The sequence below is a fragment of the Dendrobates tinctorius genome, unplaced genomic scaffold (genome assembly GCF_039654945.1).
Source record: "Dendrobates tinctorius isolate UK_male_01 unplaced genomic scaffold, ASM3965494v1 ptg000107l, whole genome shotgun sequence".
In the NCBI taxonomy this organism is placed as follows: Eukaryota; Metazoa; Chordata; class Amphibia; order Anura; family Dendrobatidae; genus Dendrobates; species Dendrobates tinctorius.
In genome coordinates this window covers 2,894,780-2,916,043 of record NW_027361775.1, presented here as the reverse complement: position 1 = coordinate 2,916,043, position 21,264 = coordinate 2,894,780, and the positions used below count along the sequence as shown (strand labels likewise).

At 39.4% G+C, this 21,264-nt stretch overlaps 1 protein-coding gene across 1 annotated transcript in view; it reads right to left on the bottom strand.

The window, feature by feature from the left end:
* Nucleotides 1-1,785: 1,785 nt before the first annotated feature.
* Nucleotides 1,786-21,264, bottom strand: part of COL21A1 (collagen type XXI alpha 1 chain) — a 526,378-nt gene continuing 506,899 nt past the window's right edge. The window contains exons 27-30 of the mRNA XM_073589133.1: nucleotides 14,545-14,599; nucleotides 3,301-3,501; nucleotides 2,710-2,787; nucleotides 1,786-2,437 (exon numbers count right to left, since the gene is read on the bottom strand). Coding sequence (XP_073445234.1) covers nucleotides 2,250-2,437; nucleotides 2,710-2,787; nucleotides 3,301-3,501; nucleotides 14,545-14,599 — 522 coding nt within the window. The 3' untranslated portion in view covers nucleotides 1,786-2,249. The remainder of the gene's footprint in view (nucleotides 2,438-2,709; nucleotides 2,788-3,300; nucleotides 3,502-14,544; nucleotides 14,600-21,264) is intronic.

Sequence of the window (21,264 nt, the reverse complement as noted above, 5' to 3'; positions counted from 1 at the left end):
AATCCGCCCTTTTCTCACTATGGAAACAACAAAAACCCTCACTGTTGCATTGATCCACTCTCACCTGGATTACTGCAACGCTCTATTAATTGGCCTCCCCGTCACTCGACTATCCCCTCTCCAGTCCATACTCAATGCAGCAGCCAGGATCGTCCATCTGGGTAATCGGTACTCAGACGCGTCCGCTCTTCGCCAGTCCTTACATTGGCTGCCCATTCATTATAGGATCCAATTCAAAGTACTTGTTCTCACCCACAAAGCTCTCCACAGTGCGGCACCCCCTTACATCTCTTCTCTCATTTCTGTCTATCGGCCTAGCCGATCGCTGCGCTCTGCAAACGACTTTCGACTAACCTCTGCACTAATCTGTACCTCCCACTCCCGACTCCAAGACTTCTCCCGTGCTGCTCCTATCCTCTGGAATGCTCTACCCCAAGAAATCAGGACTATCCACAATTTGCATAGTTTTAGGCGCTCCCTCAAAACACACCTGTTCAGAGCGGCCTATCACATTCACTAATCAAAGTCATTCTCTGTGTAAGTGTGCGTGCGTAGCCCATTCACTATCTCCATCCATCCTTCACTCCTGCAAGATGGCTGGACCTTCATTGTAAATACACCATTGTAAATACACACCTGTACTCTGTATCTCCCTCACCTCATTGTAGATTGTACGCTCTCACGAGCAGGGTCGTCTTATTTCGTCTTATTTTGCTTTAATTATTGTATTGTTAGCGTTGTTACTTATGACTTGTGTTTTGAAACTGTTAAACTGTAAAGCGCTGCGGAATATGTTGGCGCTATATAAATAAAGATTATTATTATTATTATTATTATAAAAGCACCATTTTATTAGCAGGAAATAATATTGATGAGCTCTATATAACCACTCCCCGACCACTGATTGTCAGCTTTCTGTGTACACTATACATGACCAGAAAACGGCCAATCAGTGACGTGGGCAGAGTTATATAGAGCTCATGATTATAATCTGCTGCTGATAAAACAGTGATTCAGATAACTGCTAGATCTGGGGCAGATATAACACTTATTTTATCAAAATGACAATAAGCAGCTTAGTAAGGCTGGTTTCACATTAGCTCTTTTTAAGCGCACGCACGGCCGGGGGTAGCTCCGCCCCCGAGCCGGCTCTCTGCCCGGCGTGCCCGCCCCTTGCTTGTAGTGCCGCCTCCTAGCGCACAGCGGCGCCTGCGATCGGCGCACCCTATCTTTAGCATAGGGTGCGCAGATCGTGCGCAGGCCGTGCGCTAGTTGCGCTTTGACCTGCGCTGCGCACTTTTGACGGTGCGCCGTGCGCGCCAAAATCCGAAAAGTTTGATTTTGGCGCGCACGGCGCACCGTCAGAAGTGCGCAGCGCAGGTCAAAGCGCAACTAGCGCACGGCCTGCGCACGATCTGCGCACCCTATGCTAAAGATAGGGTGCACCGATCGCAGGCGCCGCTGTGCGCTAGGAGGCGGCGCTACAAGCAAGGGGCAGGCACGCCGGGCAGAGAGCCGGCTCGGGGGCGGAGCTACCCCCAGCCGTGCATGCGCTTAAAAAGCGCTAATGTGAAACCAGCCTAAGTGACAGATTTCTGAAATCAGAAGCGCTATCTCTACATTATGCAGCTCCCAGATGGAGTAACAAAACCCTGGTGACAAATTCCCTTTAATTGATAAGCTGGTATTTTTCCCATTAAAATGTCAATATTACATTGTATTATATGACCATGTAATGAGATCTGTAGAATAAGCACTCTAAATAATTAAGGAAAACAGTAGGGATTGTTGGAAAAAAAAATGTTTTTATTCTTGTCCAAATGATGATCATTGTCTTTCATGTAGGGTACATCATTTAGCACAGAAATTGGACTTTCTCAGAAAAGGAAATTATTTTTTTAAATAAGATGTGCTGGATTTTATATTCTTTTTTGACATAATAAGCAGTTTTAACACAAAAATATGATATTCTAATTACACATTTTATGTAACAGGACATGATGTGAAGCAATTTCACAGTTTTATATCTGCTTACCTTACAGATAGATAAATATACAATTAAAGTAGAGCATACTTCAGATATACGTCACCACATTCAGCCTTCAGATTCATTTTTCTGCAGTTTTTTCTGAAGACAATTCTTTTATATATTATTTAAAAAGAGGTACTTGTGTAAAGCTGAACATTAGAAAACATTTTCCTGAGACATGAAAGACACAAAGACTAAAATTCTGCCTGAAAAATCGCTATTAATAATTTGGTCCTTTTCTAAATGGATCTCTTCCAATAATTGCACTAAAACAAATAGATGGGTCACACATTCCTGGTTGTCCTGGTGATCCTTGTGTTCCTGGAGGTCCACGTTCTCCTTCTCGGCCTGGAGGCCCTGGTAATCCAGGTTGACCTTCTTTGCTCATTCCTGGTTGTCCAATTGGCCCTACAGTAAATTAGTGAATAATTTAGGTTTCAGGAGTTCTGGCTATAAATACAATTGAAAATATCAGAAAGGCAGGATCATTCATACTGGTGGAACCTTTTTACAACTTGGAATCAAACTGCTGGAGACTCCAACTTACATACATGTGTGGTTCATGCAATACAACAGTGAAAGTTGATAATTCTACAAATTCATGAGCTGAAGAGACAAAATAAAGGTCTGATTTCTCTTTAAATTGGCTTGGTAGTAAAAATATGGCCTGTCTACAATACCTGGAACTCCTTGAGGGCCTTGTATTCCTTGCTCCCCATCTCCCTTATGTCCTTTTAAACCAGGCTTTCCAGGAGGTCCTGTAGATATCAATATTTTAATTTATTGAAGAATACTATATTTTAAAGAATCAGAATGTTAAAGAGTTTTTTCATGTAGACATTAACTTTTTTTAAAAAAAGATCCCACAGCAATAAGCTTTTTCAGTACAATACAAGCTAGTTTCAATACAATCAGTGTTTTATCAGCAGGACTACATGACTATATCTCACTGGCTGACTAGATTTCACATGCACAGCAGTCAGGCATCAGACTAAACTGAGTAACCCCACCAGCTGTCAATCAGGGGTGTGGTAGGGACGACACATAGCTCAACATTCTGACTGAGAAAACAGGGATTCTATCAAAACTGCCCAAACAGCCCAGTGACACTTCATTGGAATTAGGCTCTGTAGCTCTCTAATATGTTCTCAGATTCCTTTTGAAGTTTGGCAGCACTAGTTCAGAGCCACTGAGATTTCTGAAATTACATAAATCTAGGCAAAAAAGTCACAAATTCATTCATGAATCTGCCCCATAGTCTTACTTTATACCTTTAGAGCCTGGAATGCCTGGTCTGCCTGGATGTCCTATAGGACCTGGAAAGCCATTTCTTCCAGGTGATCCAGGATGCCCCCTTGGACCATCTGAGCCACCTGGCCCTGGGGACCCTGGAATTCCAGGAGGACCTTGTTGAGTTTTACACTGATCACAACCTTGAATCCTTTCAGAATGAAGTATGGATGGTAACTGGGCTATTATATAAAAAGAAAAAACAACTTTATTATTTGCATATAAAGTAGCTGCAATTTAGAAGTATTGTGCTTTTTTATTAAGGGAATGTTTTGTATACAAATGCTTGATGATGTCACAAAGACGGCTATGCTATATTTTTCTCTGTGTGGCCACCCAGTGGTTGTAGTGTGAGTTATAGAATTGTAAGGGTTCTACAAGTACATAATAATATAGCACTGAATATGTATTCTGAGAAATTGTGGCATAGTCCCTTTCTCCTCCCCACAGAGACCAGAAAGTGGTGGGGAGATGCTATAAAAAAAACCTTATCAGTGTATACATTAGATACAGATAATATGAAAGGGATTTTCGGATTTTCCATCTTCGGGGGCATTTATTTTAAATAAATCTGTGTATTTAGGAATCAAAAGAGTTCATGTACGGTATTTGGTTTCATTACATCTCGAAATTTTGCACAGTTGTCTTTTGTAGCCTCTGTTGTTGGCTGCAGTAAAATATGAGAATCTATCGGTGAGCTTGCTCTGATGACCTGTTGAGAGAGTTTATAACTCTTATCTGTCTGAGCTCTTCTCAGCTCATACAGTATATGTCACAAAGACCAAATCAACAATGAAAATGCAGGAAATAAAGCCTGCTAAAGCCACAATGGATCTACATTTAACATGAAACCCATTTACAAAAATGAGTTTTAACCCCTAAAACATGAATTTGAGTGAAAACAAATAAAAAATTATTCCAAAAGGTGGACAATCTCGAAGGTAGAAAATCATAATTTCACTTTTGCATCATTTCTGGTCACATATTAAAGTCACACATTTTTAACCAATGTACATTATAATTGCCCAAACTTTTACTTTTACCTGTGGTTTTACACAGGCCCCATAATTCTTTATAAAAGTTGGCAATGCTTAGCTGAAGGCACATTGACAATTGACAATCACTTCACGAGAAATAATTTATAATTTATATCAGAAAGTAGCATACATTATTCAGCTACCAAATGGATACATTTATCATTCTGGTGCATTGATTTAATTAATAGAAATCAGATTTGTCAAAGTTTAAAAGAAATTAACCAGTATGATCACATAAAAAAACTGAAGTATTAGAATTGCAGTTTTTCGGTCACTAAACTTTTTTAAATAAATGCAATAAAATGATCAAAACTCTGTATGTACACTAAACCGATATCAATAAAAATGATAACCCAGCAAAAGTATTAAGCTCTCAAACAGCACTGTGGATAGAAAAATTTTAAACTTATGTGCAGAAAATGTCGACATTTTTTCTTTTTTTTAAAGGGGAGTGTGACGACACCATGTTTATTCTTAATTTTGCCAGACGTATTATTCAGCAGGTCAAGAGACATAAACCATTGATCATATGAGCCTGAGTGTTGACTCTTGTTGTAGGTTGAATTGAGGTTTGCCGATTTGTTGAATGGTTAATGAATACCTATTATATCAGTCTTTTGCAGCTTATTGTTCTGTTATCAATGAGGGACAAAGGAGCAGGTTAATTGAACAATCAATGTTTGTTAATTTGATGAATGCCTGCTGACTACCTATCCCTATCACTCCATGCAGCATGTTGTTCTGCAAACATTGAAGGATAAAATATGCAGGTTAATTGAACACTCAAGCAATGAGAGATGACCTCTTCCCAAACATGTGGATAGTGACCTGAAGGACAGCTGTGAGTATAAAAAGCAACCTCTCTCCTACATGGAGACTCTAGAGGACAACAGCCAAGGCACCACAGTTCCAACCGAAGAAATACAGATTTGATCCACTGCTCATCATTGAACCCATGAAGCCGTTTGGAGAACCTACTTTGAGACAATCAGAACATATGTCCATGTACCTCAATGGACTCAGCCAGCTTTCTAAGCTTGCTGCAACCGCCTCTCTGAGGGTGCCTGACAAAAGCAGGGTGCCACTGATGAGGATAGTTGGCCCTGGAAGCCCCAAAGTTGTAGATGTTCTAATTCCCAGCAAGCCAGCAGAAGAGTGAGCCTCTATCTGTCATTTGCACCATCTAGTGTACTTGCTGGGACTGTTCTATATGTTGTCTATTGTCGGTTCACTAAAGTATTGCTACACTGTGTTACCCTCACCCTGTATTGTCTGAGTAGTATTCTGCAGATGAGGAAGGAGTACAGTGAGATGAGCCCTGGTCCATGCGGTATTTCTGTCTTTCTAACGGCAATCAGGTCAGCTGAGGAGAGCAACCACTGACCCTCCTGTCTCCACAGGAAGCTATAACTTGATAGTTACTGTCTATATCATGGGCAACATAAATCAAAGACTCAATGCATAATTGCAGCCAGCCAAGTATATTTTTATTTAAAATGCTCCTGTAGTTAAAAGAAAATATAGTTTGAATAGCCGGCCAGGGAGAATAGGCATAGATTACTTCATTGTTGCCTCTGACCAGCTTTTCCTAGATCCGCTCTCAATGATTTACAGGTCTCTTCATGTGTACACACATAGAGAGACCTGTCACTCACTTGGAGCTGCATGGCACTCTTCAAACTGTATTTACTCTAAGATATAACAGCAGAAGTCTGCACTCCTGCTTTCCTTGGTTCAATTTTTTATTGGAAATTCATGTACACAAATGACATACAGTTCGGTCTTCAATACATCTTACATGTTTTGAAATTTCATTCCTTAATCATAGATGTTCCGAAAGATTTATTGAAGACTGCATTGTAAGTCATTAGTGCACGTGGATTTCCAATAAAGCATTGAACCAAGAGAAAACGGAGTGCCAAATTTATTCTGCTGTTATACCTTCTTACCCGCTCAGGTTGTCGTGCACTCGAAATGCAAGTGATGCTGGTGGGGTGAACTGTCATTTTCTGTGTTTGTATACTTACTCTGAGACGCCAATGCGTTTCAGAGAAAAAGATACCTCTTCAATCATGCAGTCACTTCTGATTCATGCTACTCGTGGTTTTGGCAGCATGATTCAAGTGACAGTTTTCCCTTTAAAGCTCTTTTTTAACCACTAATGAAAAAAAAAGTTCCTACTATATAGAATTTCTACTATCCTAAAGAAACATATTGCTAGGTCATTTTTGCTGCACAATGAACACAGCATAAACAAGACTTAAAACCCATGACAGAATGTCACTTTTTCACAATTTCTTCCCACTTGTAACATTTTTCCAGTCTTTCTGTACATTGAGCAAGTATGTACATTTTTCAATGTATTGGACCCAGATGTCAGCTTTTAGAATACTTGCTGCATCTATCTGTTATACTTGTATGAAAAAAAAGCTTGCACTGCCCATTAAACATTTATATACAGAAAACACAAAAATGACATCCTTGTTCTATGGTTTTCTTTCATGGAGCCATTGACTTGTATTGGCGATTGTGATCCACAACAAGAATCAACATAGGACATTTCTCCATTTTATTTATTGCAGACTTTTGGTCCCCAAAAGGAAAAGTATGTATTAAAAGGTCACATTTATTGTAACGGGCCCATGATTTTTCTATAAAAATAACAGGTAGCACATGTGCCAAAAAAAATGATGTGTGAAAGAGTCTTTAGGCTATGTTCACATGCTGCTCTTTTGCTGCATTTTTCTCTGGAGCCAAAACTGCTCTTTTGGCGGTAAAAAAACTGCTTACAAAAAACAGGTTTTTCTGTGTTATTGCTGTTTTTTAAGTGCAGATTATACAAGTGCTTCTCACAAAATTATATTATCAAAAAGTTACTTTATTTTTCAGATTATAAGATGCACTTTTTTCCTCCAAATGGGAGTGTGTCTTACAATGCGAATATACCTTACTGGTACCATTTCAGCGCTGAAATCTCATCCCTTGAGATCTTGGTGTCGAGATCTCCATCTGCGCATGGGCCATCCCCGGTGGCCATTTTCCCAGAGTCCACCGCACAGGAAACCATGGAACTGCCGGGGCTCTGGCCTTTCACAGAATGTCGGCAGAGCCCAGGCAGCACCGGAAACACCAGCAGCAGCACTGGGTGGCACCGCTGCTCACCCACAGCACCAGAGACACCTGCAGCAGCACTGGGCAGCACCGCTAGACACCTCCATAGCACCGCCGGGCACCCACAGCACATGAGACATCCGCAGCAACAGCAGCGCCGGACATCTGCACCAGCACCGGACACCCGCAACAGCACGGGACACTGCAACAGCACCAGACACCCACAGTGGTGCTCCACACATCGGAACACCCCTTCATCTCAGCCTGCGGCCTGCAACATCACCTCACTCCTGCCTCCTCCAGCAGTGACCCTGGGATCCCACTTCACCTCAGTCACCTCCCTAGTAAGCAACAAGACACATGGATTATAAAAAGCACCACCATTTTATAAAAAAAATTCTATTTTTCTCCTCAAAATTTGGGGTGCGTCTGAGAATCCGGAGCATCTTATAATTCAAAAAATACGGTAATTTATTTCAGTTCTTCAATACAAAAAGTGAAACTCGGATATATTATATAGAGTCATTACAAACAGAGTGATCTATTTCAAGTGTTTATTTCTGTTAATGTTGATGATTATGGCTTACAGCCAATGAAAACCCAAAAGTCATTATCTCAGTAAATTAGAATAACTTACAAAAAACACCTCAAAAGGCTTCTAAAGTGTTTAAAAAGGTCCCATAGTCTGTTTCAGTAGGCTCCACAATAATGGGGAAGTCTGATGACTTGACATATGTCCATAAGGCAGTCATTGACACACTCCACAATGAGGGTAAGCCACAAAAGGTCACTGCTGAAGGAGCTGGCTGTTCACAGAGTGCTGTATCCAAGCATATTAATGGAAAGTTGAGTGGAAGGAAAAGTGTGGTAGAAAAAGGTGCACAAGCAATCGGGATAACAGCAGCCTTGAAAGGATTGTTAAGAAAAGGACATTCAAAAATTTGGGGTAGATTTAGGGTATGTATCCATGGTCAGTAAGCGCTGCAGATTGGACACTGCATACAGCCACAGTGTCCAATCCGCAGCGGCCAGATGTTACAGCATAGTAGTCTTTCTAGACTGCAGCATGTCTATTTATCTTGTGGAGATGCTCATTCTCCGCAAGATAAACATCACAGTCCAATGTATAGGATGCGGTGATTCCGCATGGTTCAATGAACACATTCGGAATCACCGCGCGTAAAAAAGTCGTCAGCGCTTTGGACGGAGTAGACATGTGCTGCGTCCAAGCCGCTGCCGGTTTGTGCCCGTGGAGACATACCCTTATAAGAAATGGTCAACCGCTGGAGTCATTACTTCAAGAGACACCACACACAGACGTATCCAGGACATGAGCTACAAGTGTCGCATTCCTTGTGTCAAGCCACTCATGACGAATAGACAACGCCCGAAGCATCTTAACTGGGCCAAGGAGAAAAAGAACTGGACTGTTGCTCAGTGGTCCAAAGTGTTATTTTCCATTTCATTTGGAAATCAAGGTCGTAGCATCTGGAGGAATAGTGGAGAAGCACACAATCCAAGCTGCTTGAGGTCTAGTGTGATGAAGTTTCCACAATCAATGATGGTTTGGGGAGCCATGTCATCTGCTGGTGAAGGTACACTGTGTTTTATCAAGATCAAAGTCAGCACAGCTGCCTACCTGGAAATTTTAGAGCACTTCATGCTTCCCTCTGCCAACAAGCTTTTGGAGACGGACATTTCATTCTCCAGCAGGACTTGGCACCTGTCCACACTGTCAAAAGTACCAATATCTGGTTTAAAAACAACAGTATCACTGCGCTTGATTGGACAGCAAACTCGCCTGACCTTAACACCATAGAGAATCAAAGGAAGATAAGAGATACCAGACCCAACAATGCAGACAAGCTGAAGGCTGCTATCAAAGCAACCTGGGCTTCCATAACACCTCAGCAGTGCCACAGGCTGATCTCCTCCATGCCATGCTGCATTGATGCAGTAACTGATATAAAAGGAGCCCCGACCAAGTATTGAGTGCATTTTCTGAACATACATTTCAGTAGGCCAACATTTCAGAATTTAAAATCATTTTTCAAGCTGGTGTTATAAAGTATTCTAATTTACTGAGATAATGACTTTTGGATTTTCATTGACTGTAAGCCATAATCATCAACATTAACATAAATAAATACTTGAAATAGATCACTCTGTTTGTATTGACTCTATATAGTATATAAGTTTCACTTTTTGTATTGAAGATCTGAAATAAATTAACTTTTTTTATTATATTCTAATTTTGTGAGAAGCACCTGTATATGTAATTTCTTTACAGTACATGTTTAATAAAGTAAGCTCATTCACCAAAAATGCATGGTTGTGTTTTTGCAGTACTTTTTCATGTTTTCATTGCTTTTTATAGTGAAAAAAGCTGCAAAAATGGGGAAAGAATTGACATGTTGAAGTTTTTAAAAAAAAACATCAGTTTTCCAATTCAGTCAGGGATATAAAGCAATTGTGTGCATGAGATTTCTGAATTCTCATAGCTTTTGCTGGTATTATTAAAAACAGCTTTTAGGGCTCACTCATACTACCATATAACTTGGATGAGTGCAATGTGAAAAAGCGAAATTGCTCCTCCCCCCAATAGAAATCCCGTGAATTCTGCATTCCTAAATCATTATACCTCCTCCCTTCTGAGCCACACCATGTGCCTAATGGCTCGCTCACACTGGTGTATAATATGGAGGAGTGCAATGCGAGAAAACATCGCATTGCACTTGCACGAATGTTATTAAATGAGTCAGTGCTCATCTGCAACTTTTTCCTTAGATCTAATCGGACTGAGAAAAAAATTGCAGCATGCCCTGTGTGACCGCATATTTTGGACGACACTTACCAATGCAAGTCTAAGGGTGCAAGAAAAAAATCAGACAGCACACAGACCATGCATGTACCGCTCTATTTTTACACACACATCTCAAAAGGAAGAACGAAATTTCATCAGCCAAGTACAGTAAATTCACAGCCAGAACTGTTAAAAGAGATAGATGATAGACAGATAGATATATAGATAGATAGATGTCCTGTAGATATGTAATGTCACAAGCCCCCTACATATAATAAACTTGCACCCTTTTGTGCCTTTCATGTGGCATTACAGGTTCTTTCACCAAATTTAACCTATTAAATAATTTTTAAAAATTACAGTGTTCCCCCCACTTTTGATAACAAGCAAATGTAAAACAGACAGCTTGGGGCTTATATTATCAATCTGGGAAGGTCCCTTGTTATTGTGCCCTTCCAGCCTAAAAATATAAGCCCACAGCCACACATCACATTATATACAGTGGGGCAAAAAAGTATTTAGTCAGTCAGCAATAGTGCAAGTTCCACCACTTAAAAAGATGAGAGGTGTCTGTAATTTACATCATAGGTAGACCTCAACTATGGGAGACAAACTGAGAAAAAAAAATCCAGAAAATCACATTGTCTGTTTTTGTTTCATTTTATTTGCATATTATGGTGGAAAATAAGTATTTGGTCAGAAACAAAATTTCATCTCAATACTTTGTGACATATCCTTTGTTGGCAATGACAGAGGTCAAACGTTTTCTGTAAGTCTTCACAAGGTTGCCACACACTGTTGTTGGTATGTTGGCCCATTCCTCCATGCAGATCTCCTCTAGAGCAGTGATGTTTTTGGCTTTTCGCTTGGCAACACGGACTTTCAACTCCTTCCAAAGGTTTTATATAGGGTTGAGATCTGGAGACTGGCTAGGACACTCCAGGACCTTGAAATGCTTCTTATGAAGCCACTCCTTCGTTGCCCTGGCGGTGTGCTTTGGATCATTGTCATGTTGAAAGACCCAGCCACGTTTCATCTTCAATGCCCTTGCTGATGGAAGGAGGTTTGCACTCAAAATCTCACGATACATGGCCCCATTCATTCTTTCATGTACCCGGATCAGTCGTCCTGGCCCCTTTGCAGAGAAACAGCCCCAAAGCATGATGTTTCCACCACCATGCTTTACAGTAGGTATGGTGTTTGATGGATGCAACTCAGTATTCTTTTTCCTCCAAACACGACAAGTTGTGTTTCTACCAAACAGTTCCAGTTTGGTTTCATCAGACCATAGGACATTCTCCCAAAACTCCTCTGGATCATCCAAATGCTCTCTAGCAAACTTCAGACGGGCCCGGACATGTACAGGCTTAAGCAGTGGGACACGTCTGGCACTGCAGGATCTGAGTCCATGGTGGCGTAGTGTGTTACTTATGGTAGGCCTTGTTACATTGGTCCCAGCTCTCTGCAGTTCATTCACTAGGTCCCCCCGCGTGGTTCTGGGATTTTTGCTCACCGTTCTTGTGATCATTCTGACCCCACGGGGTGGGATTTTGCGTGGAGCACCAGATCGAGGGAGATTATCAGTGGTCTTGTATGTCTTCCATTTTCTAATTATTGCTCCCACAGTTGATTTCTTCACTCCAAGCTGGTTGGCTATTGCAGATTCAGTCTTCCCAGCCTGGTGCAGGGCTACAATTTTGTTTCTGGTGTCCTTTGACAGCTCTTTGGTCTTCACCATAGTGGAGTTTGGAGTCAGACTGTTTGAGGGTGTGCACAGGTGTCTTTTTATACTGATAACAAGTTTAAACAGGTGCCATTACTACAGGTAATGAGTAGAGGAAAGAGGAGACTCTTAAAGAAGAAGTTACAGGTCTGTGAGAGCCAGAAATCTTGATTGCTTGTTTCTGACCAAATACTTATTTTCCACCATAATATGCAAATAAAATGAAACAAAAACAGACAATGTGATTTTCTGGATTTTTTTTTCTCAGTTTGTCTCACATAGTTGAGGTCTACCTATGATGTAAATTACAGACGCCTCTCATCTTTTTAAGTGGTGGAACTTGCACTATTGCTGACTGACTAAATACTTTTTTGCCCCACTGTACATCAATTTTGGCACTTTGCCCAGCTCTTCCCAATTACCCTGGTGCGATGGTAGTCGGGGTATTGGTAGTTGGGGTTGATAAAAACTGTAATTTGTGAAAAATCACAGTTGCTACCAAGCCCTGGGGTTAGTAATAGAGAGGTGTCTATCAGACACCCCCATTTGTAACCAAGTAAAAAAAAATAAAATGACACACACATGAAAAAAAACTTATTTGAATAAAGACTCCTCAACACTATCCCTCCTTTACCAATTTATTGAAAAAGATAACAAAATCCCATGCAGGTCCGCCATAATCCACCGAGTCCAACGAAGTCCAGAAATGGATACCTGAAAAACATAAGACAGAAATAAAAACAAGAGCCTGTCTATTGTTCATCAATTTATTACCAAAAATGTTTCCACGAAGCTCCGATGTATTTCACATTCCCTGAAACTGGCTCCAGTGACTGTGAATAGCAGTAAAGTGACCACTATTCACAGGCACCATGCAATGATGACAACAGTGCCACTGGGTCATGCTGCAGTCAGCAAGACACAGTGGCTCGGATGAGCATTGTCATCAGTACACGGCATTTGTTAATACTGGTCACTTTACTGCTATTCACAGTCGCCGTAGCCAGGTTTGGGAAACGTGGACTACATCAAAGCTTTGTGGAAACATTTTTGGTAATAAATGGTTGAACATGGGTTTGTCGCTTGTTTTTATTTCTGTCTTTTTAGGCTTTTCAGGTGTCCATTTATGGACTACATCAGATTTTGGTGGATCATAGTGGGCCTGCTTGGGATTTTTAACATTTTTTTTCAATAAATTGGTGAACGAGGTATAGTATGGGGTAGACTTTAATCAAATAATGTTTCTTTTTTCTGTATGTGTGATTTTATTTTTAATTATTGGATTAGTAATTGGGGTGTCTGATTATGAATCCTCCTATTGCATGCACTGGTCACTGCGGGGATTCACTGGTTTCTCACCCGTGGCCGGAGGGTATGTAGGAGTTATTCATACTCCCAGCCAGAGCCTGTCTAGTGGGCATGGCCTTACTCCATATACATATACTGAGAGAGGCCACGTCCCTTCTATTGAAGAATCTGGCCAGTGGGCATAGCCCACTGTGGAGGGTTTTGTGCAGGGCAATGATAGCTGTCGGCACACTGTAGTGTGCTAAAGTTATTGATTTGTCACTCACTATCATTAGCTACTCCCTGCATCTCTTTGTTGGTCCTACTGAGATATTGGTTCTGGCTGTCCACTGTATATCCTTGGACGCATTAGTACCATAACACTACCAGATTGTTTGGCCAGTAAACAGGTCTTGTGTTTCATTTTTACCTAGGTCTGCACACAACTACATGTCCCTTTCTATATTTAAGAAACAGGGACAGTCACCGAGGTGCAGAGGTGCCACTGTCGTACCCCCATAAGGTGCCAACCTCTGCTGGGAGGCAGGCAAAAAATAGGTAATTGGCTAGGGCAGAGGCAGCAATTCCCTTAATTTACCGTACTTGTGTAAATACTTGTGTACCTTTATCACAATATATGTATGTCTGTCATTGGATGTTATCCATCCTTTCAATACATATCTAATAAACTTAATTTTAGGTCTTTCTTCTATGCTAACTTGACAAGAGATGCCCAAACTTTTACATGCCACTGTAAAAGATGACATTAAAAATGCATTGCATACTGATTGCCTACGCATGTCATACGGATGCTAGGTGAGAAAAAATGCATGACACTCGCATAACACATGTATGACATTTGTCCTTTTTTTGTGAATTTAAATCAGAGCAAATCTTTTTACATAGATGTGAGCGAGGCCTACTTTGCATAAAAAAATGTATTAAAAACTCTGCAAAAATGCAGAACATAGTCTTACTTGGTAAAGTGAATTTTGTTATTCAAAACTACAACTCAACCCACAAATAACAAGAACTCACATTGCTATGTTGATAGAAAAATAAAAAAGTGATAGCGCTTTGAAAAAGGGAAGAAAAACAAAAGCGTAAAATATGGAAAACTTGATTGGGAATGAAGGGGTTAATAAATAATTTATGTTTATCAGTGAGTGCAGTTCTTAGATGTCAAATGTTTTCCTTAAAATTATAACAATGTCTTGAGAATCATTTCATGTGAAGTATATTTTTTTATGGTACTACAACATACCTTTTAAAACATCCATGCAAATTTCCCGTATAAATTGTTCAGATTGTTCTTTACCCTTTATAAAAACAAAAACATTGACATGAGTTTCCGAATTGCACAGGCTAATAATTTATACAAATCTTATATTTGTCTAGCCACCTATCTTTCACTCATGAATTACAGGTGCTTCTCACAAAATTAGAATATCATCAAAAAGTTAATTTATTTCAGTTCTTCAATACAAAAAGTGAATCTCATATTATATAGAGTCATTACAAACAGAGTGATCTATTTCAAGTGTTTATTTCTGTTAATGTTGATGATTATGGCTTACAGTCAATGAAAACTCAAAAGTCATTATATCAGTAAATTTGAATATATTATAACACCAAATTGAAAAATGATTTTAAAATCTGAAATGTTGGCCTACTGAAATGTATGTTCAGTAAATGCACTCATTACTTGGTTGGGGCTCGTTTTGCATCAATTACTGCATCAATGCGGCGTGGCATGGAGGCGATCAACCTCTGGCACTGCTGAGGTGTTATGGAAGCCCAGGTTGCTTTGATAGCAACCTTCAGCTCATCTGCATTGTTGGGTGTGGTGTCTCATCTTCCTCTTTGATATATCCAAAGGGAATTCGTAGTTATATTCTGCACTGCCGCTGAGACAAATTCCAGGAGAATGCTGTACGATTGCAGTGGTTTTATTCAACGCGTTTCAGGGGTCTCATGCCCCCTTCATCAGGATACCACACGCGTTGAATGAAACCACTGCAATCGTACAGCATTCTCCTGGAATTTGTCTCAGCGGCAGCGCGGAATATAGCTATGAATTCCCTTTGGATATATCATTTCTTCTGGTCACTAAGGACCTGTGGATCTGCAGCAGCTGCTACCTACATGCTCTTATCTCATCCTATCCAGTTGAGCAAATTTCATGATATACTCTATCCTTTGTAACGTGGATAAGACCCTATTGCACTTTTTGTCTCCCCCTCTTTTTTTTGCAATAGTCATCTTCCTTTTACAATACCTCATACAAATAACTCAGAAGAAAGGACCAGTGCAGAAACGTCCAAAGATTGAGATATAATAAAATCACAAATTTTATTGAAGACACAGGTAAATATTGACAGTAAGAAAGTACAAAAGTGACACCAGAAAAAATACAGAGTGCGATTGAACAGCGAACCTCAATAGAATGTTAAATAGCCCGGTTTTGTAAAATTAATAGATACTAGATGGTCACAAGAGAAGGAGCATAATGAGTTAATAAATAAATGGAAGACCAGCACCAATACGTAGGGGAAAAATCCAAGGCTGGTTACTATATTGCTGGATATAGCTCCAAAAGCCTTAATGGCCAGACACATAATGGTTAATACAGCACATACCAGGGAGAGGTACCACTGGACACCCACCCTGCAGACCCCAATACCTCATACAGTGGGCATGGAAAGTATTCAGATGTTTTTAAATTTTTCACTTTGTTTCATTGCAGCCATTTGGTAAATTCAAAAAAGTTCATTTTTTCTCATTAATGTACACTCTGCACCCCATCTTGACTGAAAAAAACAGAAATGTAGAAATGTTTCCAAATTTCTTAAAAAAGAAATACTGAATTATCACATGGTTGTAAGTATTCAGACCCTTTGCTCAGACACTCCTTGAGATGGAGTCAAGCTGTGTTTAATTAAACTGCTAGGACTTGATTTGCAAAGGCACACACCTGTCTATATAAGACCTCACAGCTCACAGTGCATGTCAGACCAAATGAGAATCACGAGGTCAAAGGAACTGGCCAAGGAGATCAGAGACAGAATTGTGTCAAGGCACAGATTTGGTCAAGGACACAAAAGAAATTCTGCAGTATTCAAGGTCCCTAAGAGCACAGTGGCCTCCATAATCCTTAAATGGAAGAAGTTTGGGACCACCAGAAGTCTTCCGAGACCTGGCAGTCCAGTCAAACAGCAATCGTGGAAGAGCCTTGGTGAGAGAGGTAAAGAAGAACTCCAAGATCACTGTGGCTGAGCTCTGCAGATGCAGTAGGAAAATGGGAGAAAGTTCCACAAAGCCAACCATCACTGAAGCCCTCCACCAGTCAGGCCCTTATGGCAGAGTGGCCCGACAGAAGCCTCTCCTCAGTGAAAGACATGTAAAAGAACTTTTTGGTGATAATTCTAAGCGGTATGTGTGGAGAAAACCAGGCACTGCTCATCACCTGCCCAACAAAATCCCAACAGTGAAACCTGGTGGTGGCAGCATCATGCTATGGGGGTGTTTTTCAGCTGCAGGGACAGGTCGACTGGTTGCAATTGAAGGAAACATGAATGCGGCCAAGTACAGAGCTATCCTGGATGAAAACCTCTTCCAGAGTGCTCTGGACCTTAGACTTGGCTGAATGTTCACCTTCCAACAAGACAATGACCCTAAGCCCAAAGCTAAAATAACAAAGGAGTGGCTTCAGAACAACTCTGTGACCATTCTTGACTGGCCCAGCCAGAGCCCTGACCTAAACCCAATTGAACATCTCTGGAGAGACCTGAAAGTGGCTGTCCACCAATGTTCACCATCCAACCTGACGGAACTGGAGAGGATCTGCAAGGAGGAATGGCAGATGATCCCCAAATCCAGGTGTGAAAAACTTGTTGCATCATTCCCAAGAAGACTCATGGCTGTACCCACTCAAAAGGGTGCTTCTACTCAATACTGAGCATCTTGACTGTTTTTTTCAGTCAAGATGGGGTGCAGAGTGTACATTAATGAGAAAAAAATAAACTTTTTTGAATTTACCAAAGGGCTGCAATGAAACAGATTGAAAAATTTAAAGGGGTCTCAATACTTTCTGTACCCACGGTAGATTGTCTATGGGGTTAAGGTCAGGCGAGTTTGCTGGCCAATCATGCACAGTGATATTGTCATTTTTAAACCAGGTATTGGTACTTTTGGCAGTGTGGACAGGTGCCAAGTCCTGCTGGAGAATGAAATTTCCATCTCCAAAAAGCTTGTTGGCAGAGGGAAACATGAAATGCTCTAAAATTTCCTGGTAGATGACTGTGCTGACTTTGGTCTTAATAAAACACAGTGGACCTCCACCAGCAGATGCCATGGCTACCCAAACCATCACTGATTGTGGAATCTTCACACTAAACCTCAAGCAGCTTGGATTGTTTGCCTCTCCACTCTTCCTCCAGACTCTGTGACCTTGATATTCAAATGAAATGCAAAATTTACTTTCATCTGAAAACAATACCTTGGACCACTGAGCGACAGTCCAGTTCTTTTTTCCTTGGCCCAGGTAAGACACTTCTGGTTTCATGAGTAGCTTGATACAAGGATACATCGGTGTGTGGTGGCTCTTGAAACAATTATTCCAGTAGCTGTCCACTTTTTGTGAATCTCTCCCAACTTTTTGAATGGTCTTTTCTTAACAATCTTTTCAAGGCTGATGTTATCACTGTTGCTTGTGCACCTTTTTCTACCACACATTTTCCTTCTACATTAATATGCTTGGATACAGCACTCTGTGAACAGATAGCTTCTTTAGCAATGACCTTTTATAGCTTACCCTCCTTGTGGAGTGTGTCAATGACTGCCTTCTGGACATCTGTCAAGTAAGCAGTCTTCCCCATGATTGTGGAGCCTACTGAAACATACTAAGGGACTTTTTTAAACAATTAGAAAGCCTTTGCATGTGTTTTTGTTAATTAATAATTATTCTAAATTACTGAAATAATGACTTTTGTTTTTTATTTGCTGTAAGCCATAACTATCAACATTAACAGAAATAAACACTTGAAATAGATCACTCTGTAATGACTCTATATAAAATATGAGTTTCTCTTTTTGTTTTAAAGAACTGAAAAAAATTAACTTTTATATATAATATTTTTTGCGAGAAGCACCTGTACTTCTATTTCTGCAAATATATGTTTCCTAATACAGTTTATAAAAACTCTTGCATGGTCTTTAGCAACATTCGTAGAGATTTTGTAGGAAGATTATCACATGCTGTACAAATGTTTTAGGCGGGTGTAGGAAAAAAACTGCAAAGTAAGAACGCTTTAAAAGTTAGAAGTGTCAATTAACAAAATTTTAAGAAATAGAGAAGAGTATTTATCCATACTGCAAAACTTTGAGGAAGGTCTCTGATTCTCTCCATATTTATTTTTCAGTCAGACAATGACACGTACAGGCAATTTCGTTAGGAACTACCTTCAGTCTAAAAAAGAGCATGAAGTCCTGGAAGTAAGGATTTGTCCCACAGAACCTTTATCTCAACATCCTTGAGTTTTTCTGGGATTACATGGAGAGACAGAAAGACATACACAAGCCTACATGCACAGAAAATCTATGGTTATTTCTGTAAAATGTTTGGAACAACCTTTCTGCCGATTTACTTCAAAAACTGTGTGCAAGTGTACCTAGAAGAATGGATGCTGTTTTGAAGGCAAAGGGCAGTCACACCAAATATTGATCTGATGTAGATTTCTCTTTTGTTCATTCATTTTGCATTTTGTTAATTGATAAAAAATAAACTATTACTACGTCTATATTTAAAAACACTCTTAGTTTGCAACATTTTTTCCACACATGCATAAAACTTTTGCATATTTCCTTAAAAAATAAAATCAGACATTGGAACATATTTTTTTCATATTACTTGCTTTAAAATTTTGATCATAGCATTTTTTTATTATATTGGGTGTCCCTAAAGTCTGGACACATAGGAATTCTCATTAGCTATAAATTTAATTAATTTAACCTCTTTCTGACATTTGTTGTAATAATATATCCCTGTGCACTGAGCCTATATGACCAGGGACGTATTATTACTGCATAGCGGGCAGTGCATGGGTGTTCGCTGCCGGGTGTCAGCTGATTCTTACAGCTGACTACTGGCAGACACCGCTCCCAGCATTTTAAACCCCTAAATGCTGTGATCGATTCTGGGACTCAGCAGAAGGATGACAGCACCTCTGCCTTGGATTGAAGACCCCGTGGCATCTTGATCGTTGCCATGGTGACCCGACGTTGTCATGATGACGGGTCACCAAAGCTAGGAAGGTTGCTTGATCACGCGTAGCACATGATCAGCAACTTTCTCTGTCAGTGCAGAGCTAACAGGTTCTACACCTTGGGGATGAAAAAAGCCCAAAAATAGGCTAAATAAACAAAAGCCCATCCATGGTACTACAACAAAAAAAAACAAAAAATAGGACGAAGGAGCAGTAGATAAAATATTAGAATTTTATTGTTGCAAAATTATAAAAAAAATTATATATAATATAGCAATGTAAGAACAAGGGAATCAGCAACACCTAGATGTCACACTCAAACTAGGTCAGTAGAAATATTAGCACAGTCTGTATGCGTAATATATAACCTTAGCAGTAATACAAAAATTCACAGTTAGCTATATGTATAGTGAACCACCAGTATGAAAGTACAAATAGGGAATAGCTGTCCGATATAAAGTGCAGATATATATATATATATATATATAATGTTTATGGTCACAAAAAGATCTTCATGAAGTAAGTATATATACACCGGTTAAACAACAAATATCTCTCAACAAGTAAATAATATACAATATAAAGTGCAATAGTGCAGTATATGTGGACCAAACAACAGACCTACAAAGAATGTATAAAGAGATATGTATGGAATGGCAGCTATGTTTTTGCCCATAAGAATCAGAACCACTGAATCTTATGGGCAAAAGCATAGCTGCCATGCCCATTCCATACGTATCTCTTTATACTTTCTTTATAGGTCCGTTGTTTGGTCGACATATACTGCACTATTACACTTTATATTGAATATTATTTACTTGTTGAGAGATATTTGTTGTTTTACCTGTGTATATATACTTACTTCATGAAGGTCTTTTTGTGACCATATATATATATATATATATATATATATATATGCACTTTATGTCTGACAGCTATTCCCTATTTGTACTTTCATACTGGTGGTTCACTATACATATAGCTGACTGTGAATTTTTGTATTACTGCTAGGGTTATATTTTACGCATACAGACTTTGCTAATGTTTCTATCGACCTAGTTTGAGTGTGACATCTAGGTGTTGCTGATTCCCTTGTTCTTACATTGCTATATCATATATAAAAAAAAATTTTAAATTAATTTTGCAGCAATAAAATTCTAATATTTTATCTACTGCTCCTTTGTCCTATTTTTGTATTGTTTGTTTTTTTGTTTTTTTACCTTGGGGATGAAACTGCAAAAAATGATAGTCCCATATTGGGAGAACGTAAAAAATTTTAAAATAGTAAAAAAAAAAATTTAAAAAAATTAAATAATTGTAAAAATATTTTAAAAAATATAAAAATAATAACAAAAAAATATTGTATCTATAAATAAATATTTGTATGAAAAAATATAAACAATAAAAGTACACATATTTGGTATTGCAACATCTGCAACGAGCCAACCCATAAAACTGTCCCACTAGTTAACCCCTTTAGAGAACACCATAAATAATAAATAAAAAACAAGCCAAACACAATGCTTTATCATCATACCGCTGAGCAAAAAGTGGAATAAAACGCAATAAAAAAGACAGATATAAATAACCGTGGTACTGCTGAAAGAGTCATCTTGTCCTTCAAAAAGCATGTCGCCATACAGCTCCATCAGCGGAAAAATAAAAACTTTATAGCTCTCAGAATAAAGAGATGCAAAAATAATTATTTTTCTACAAAATAG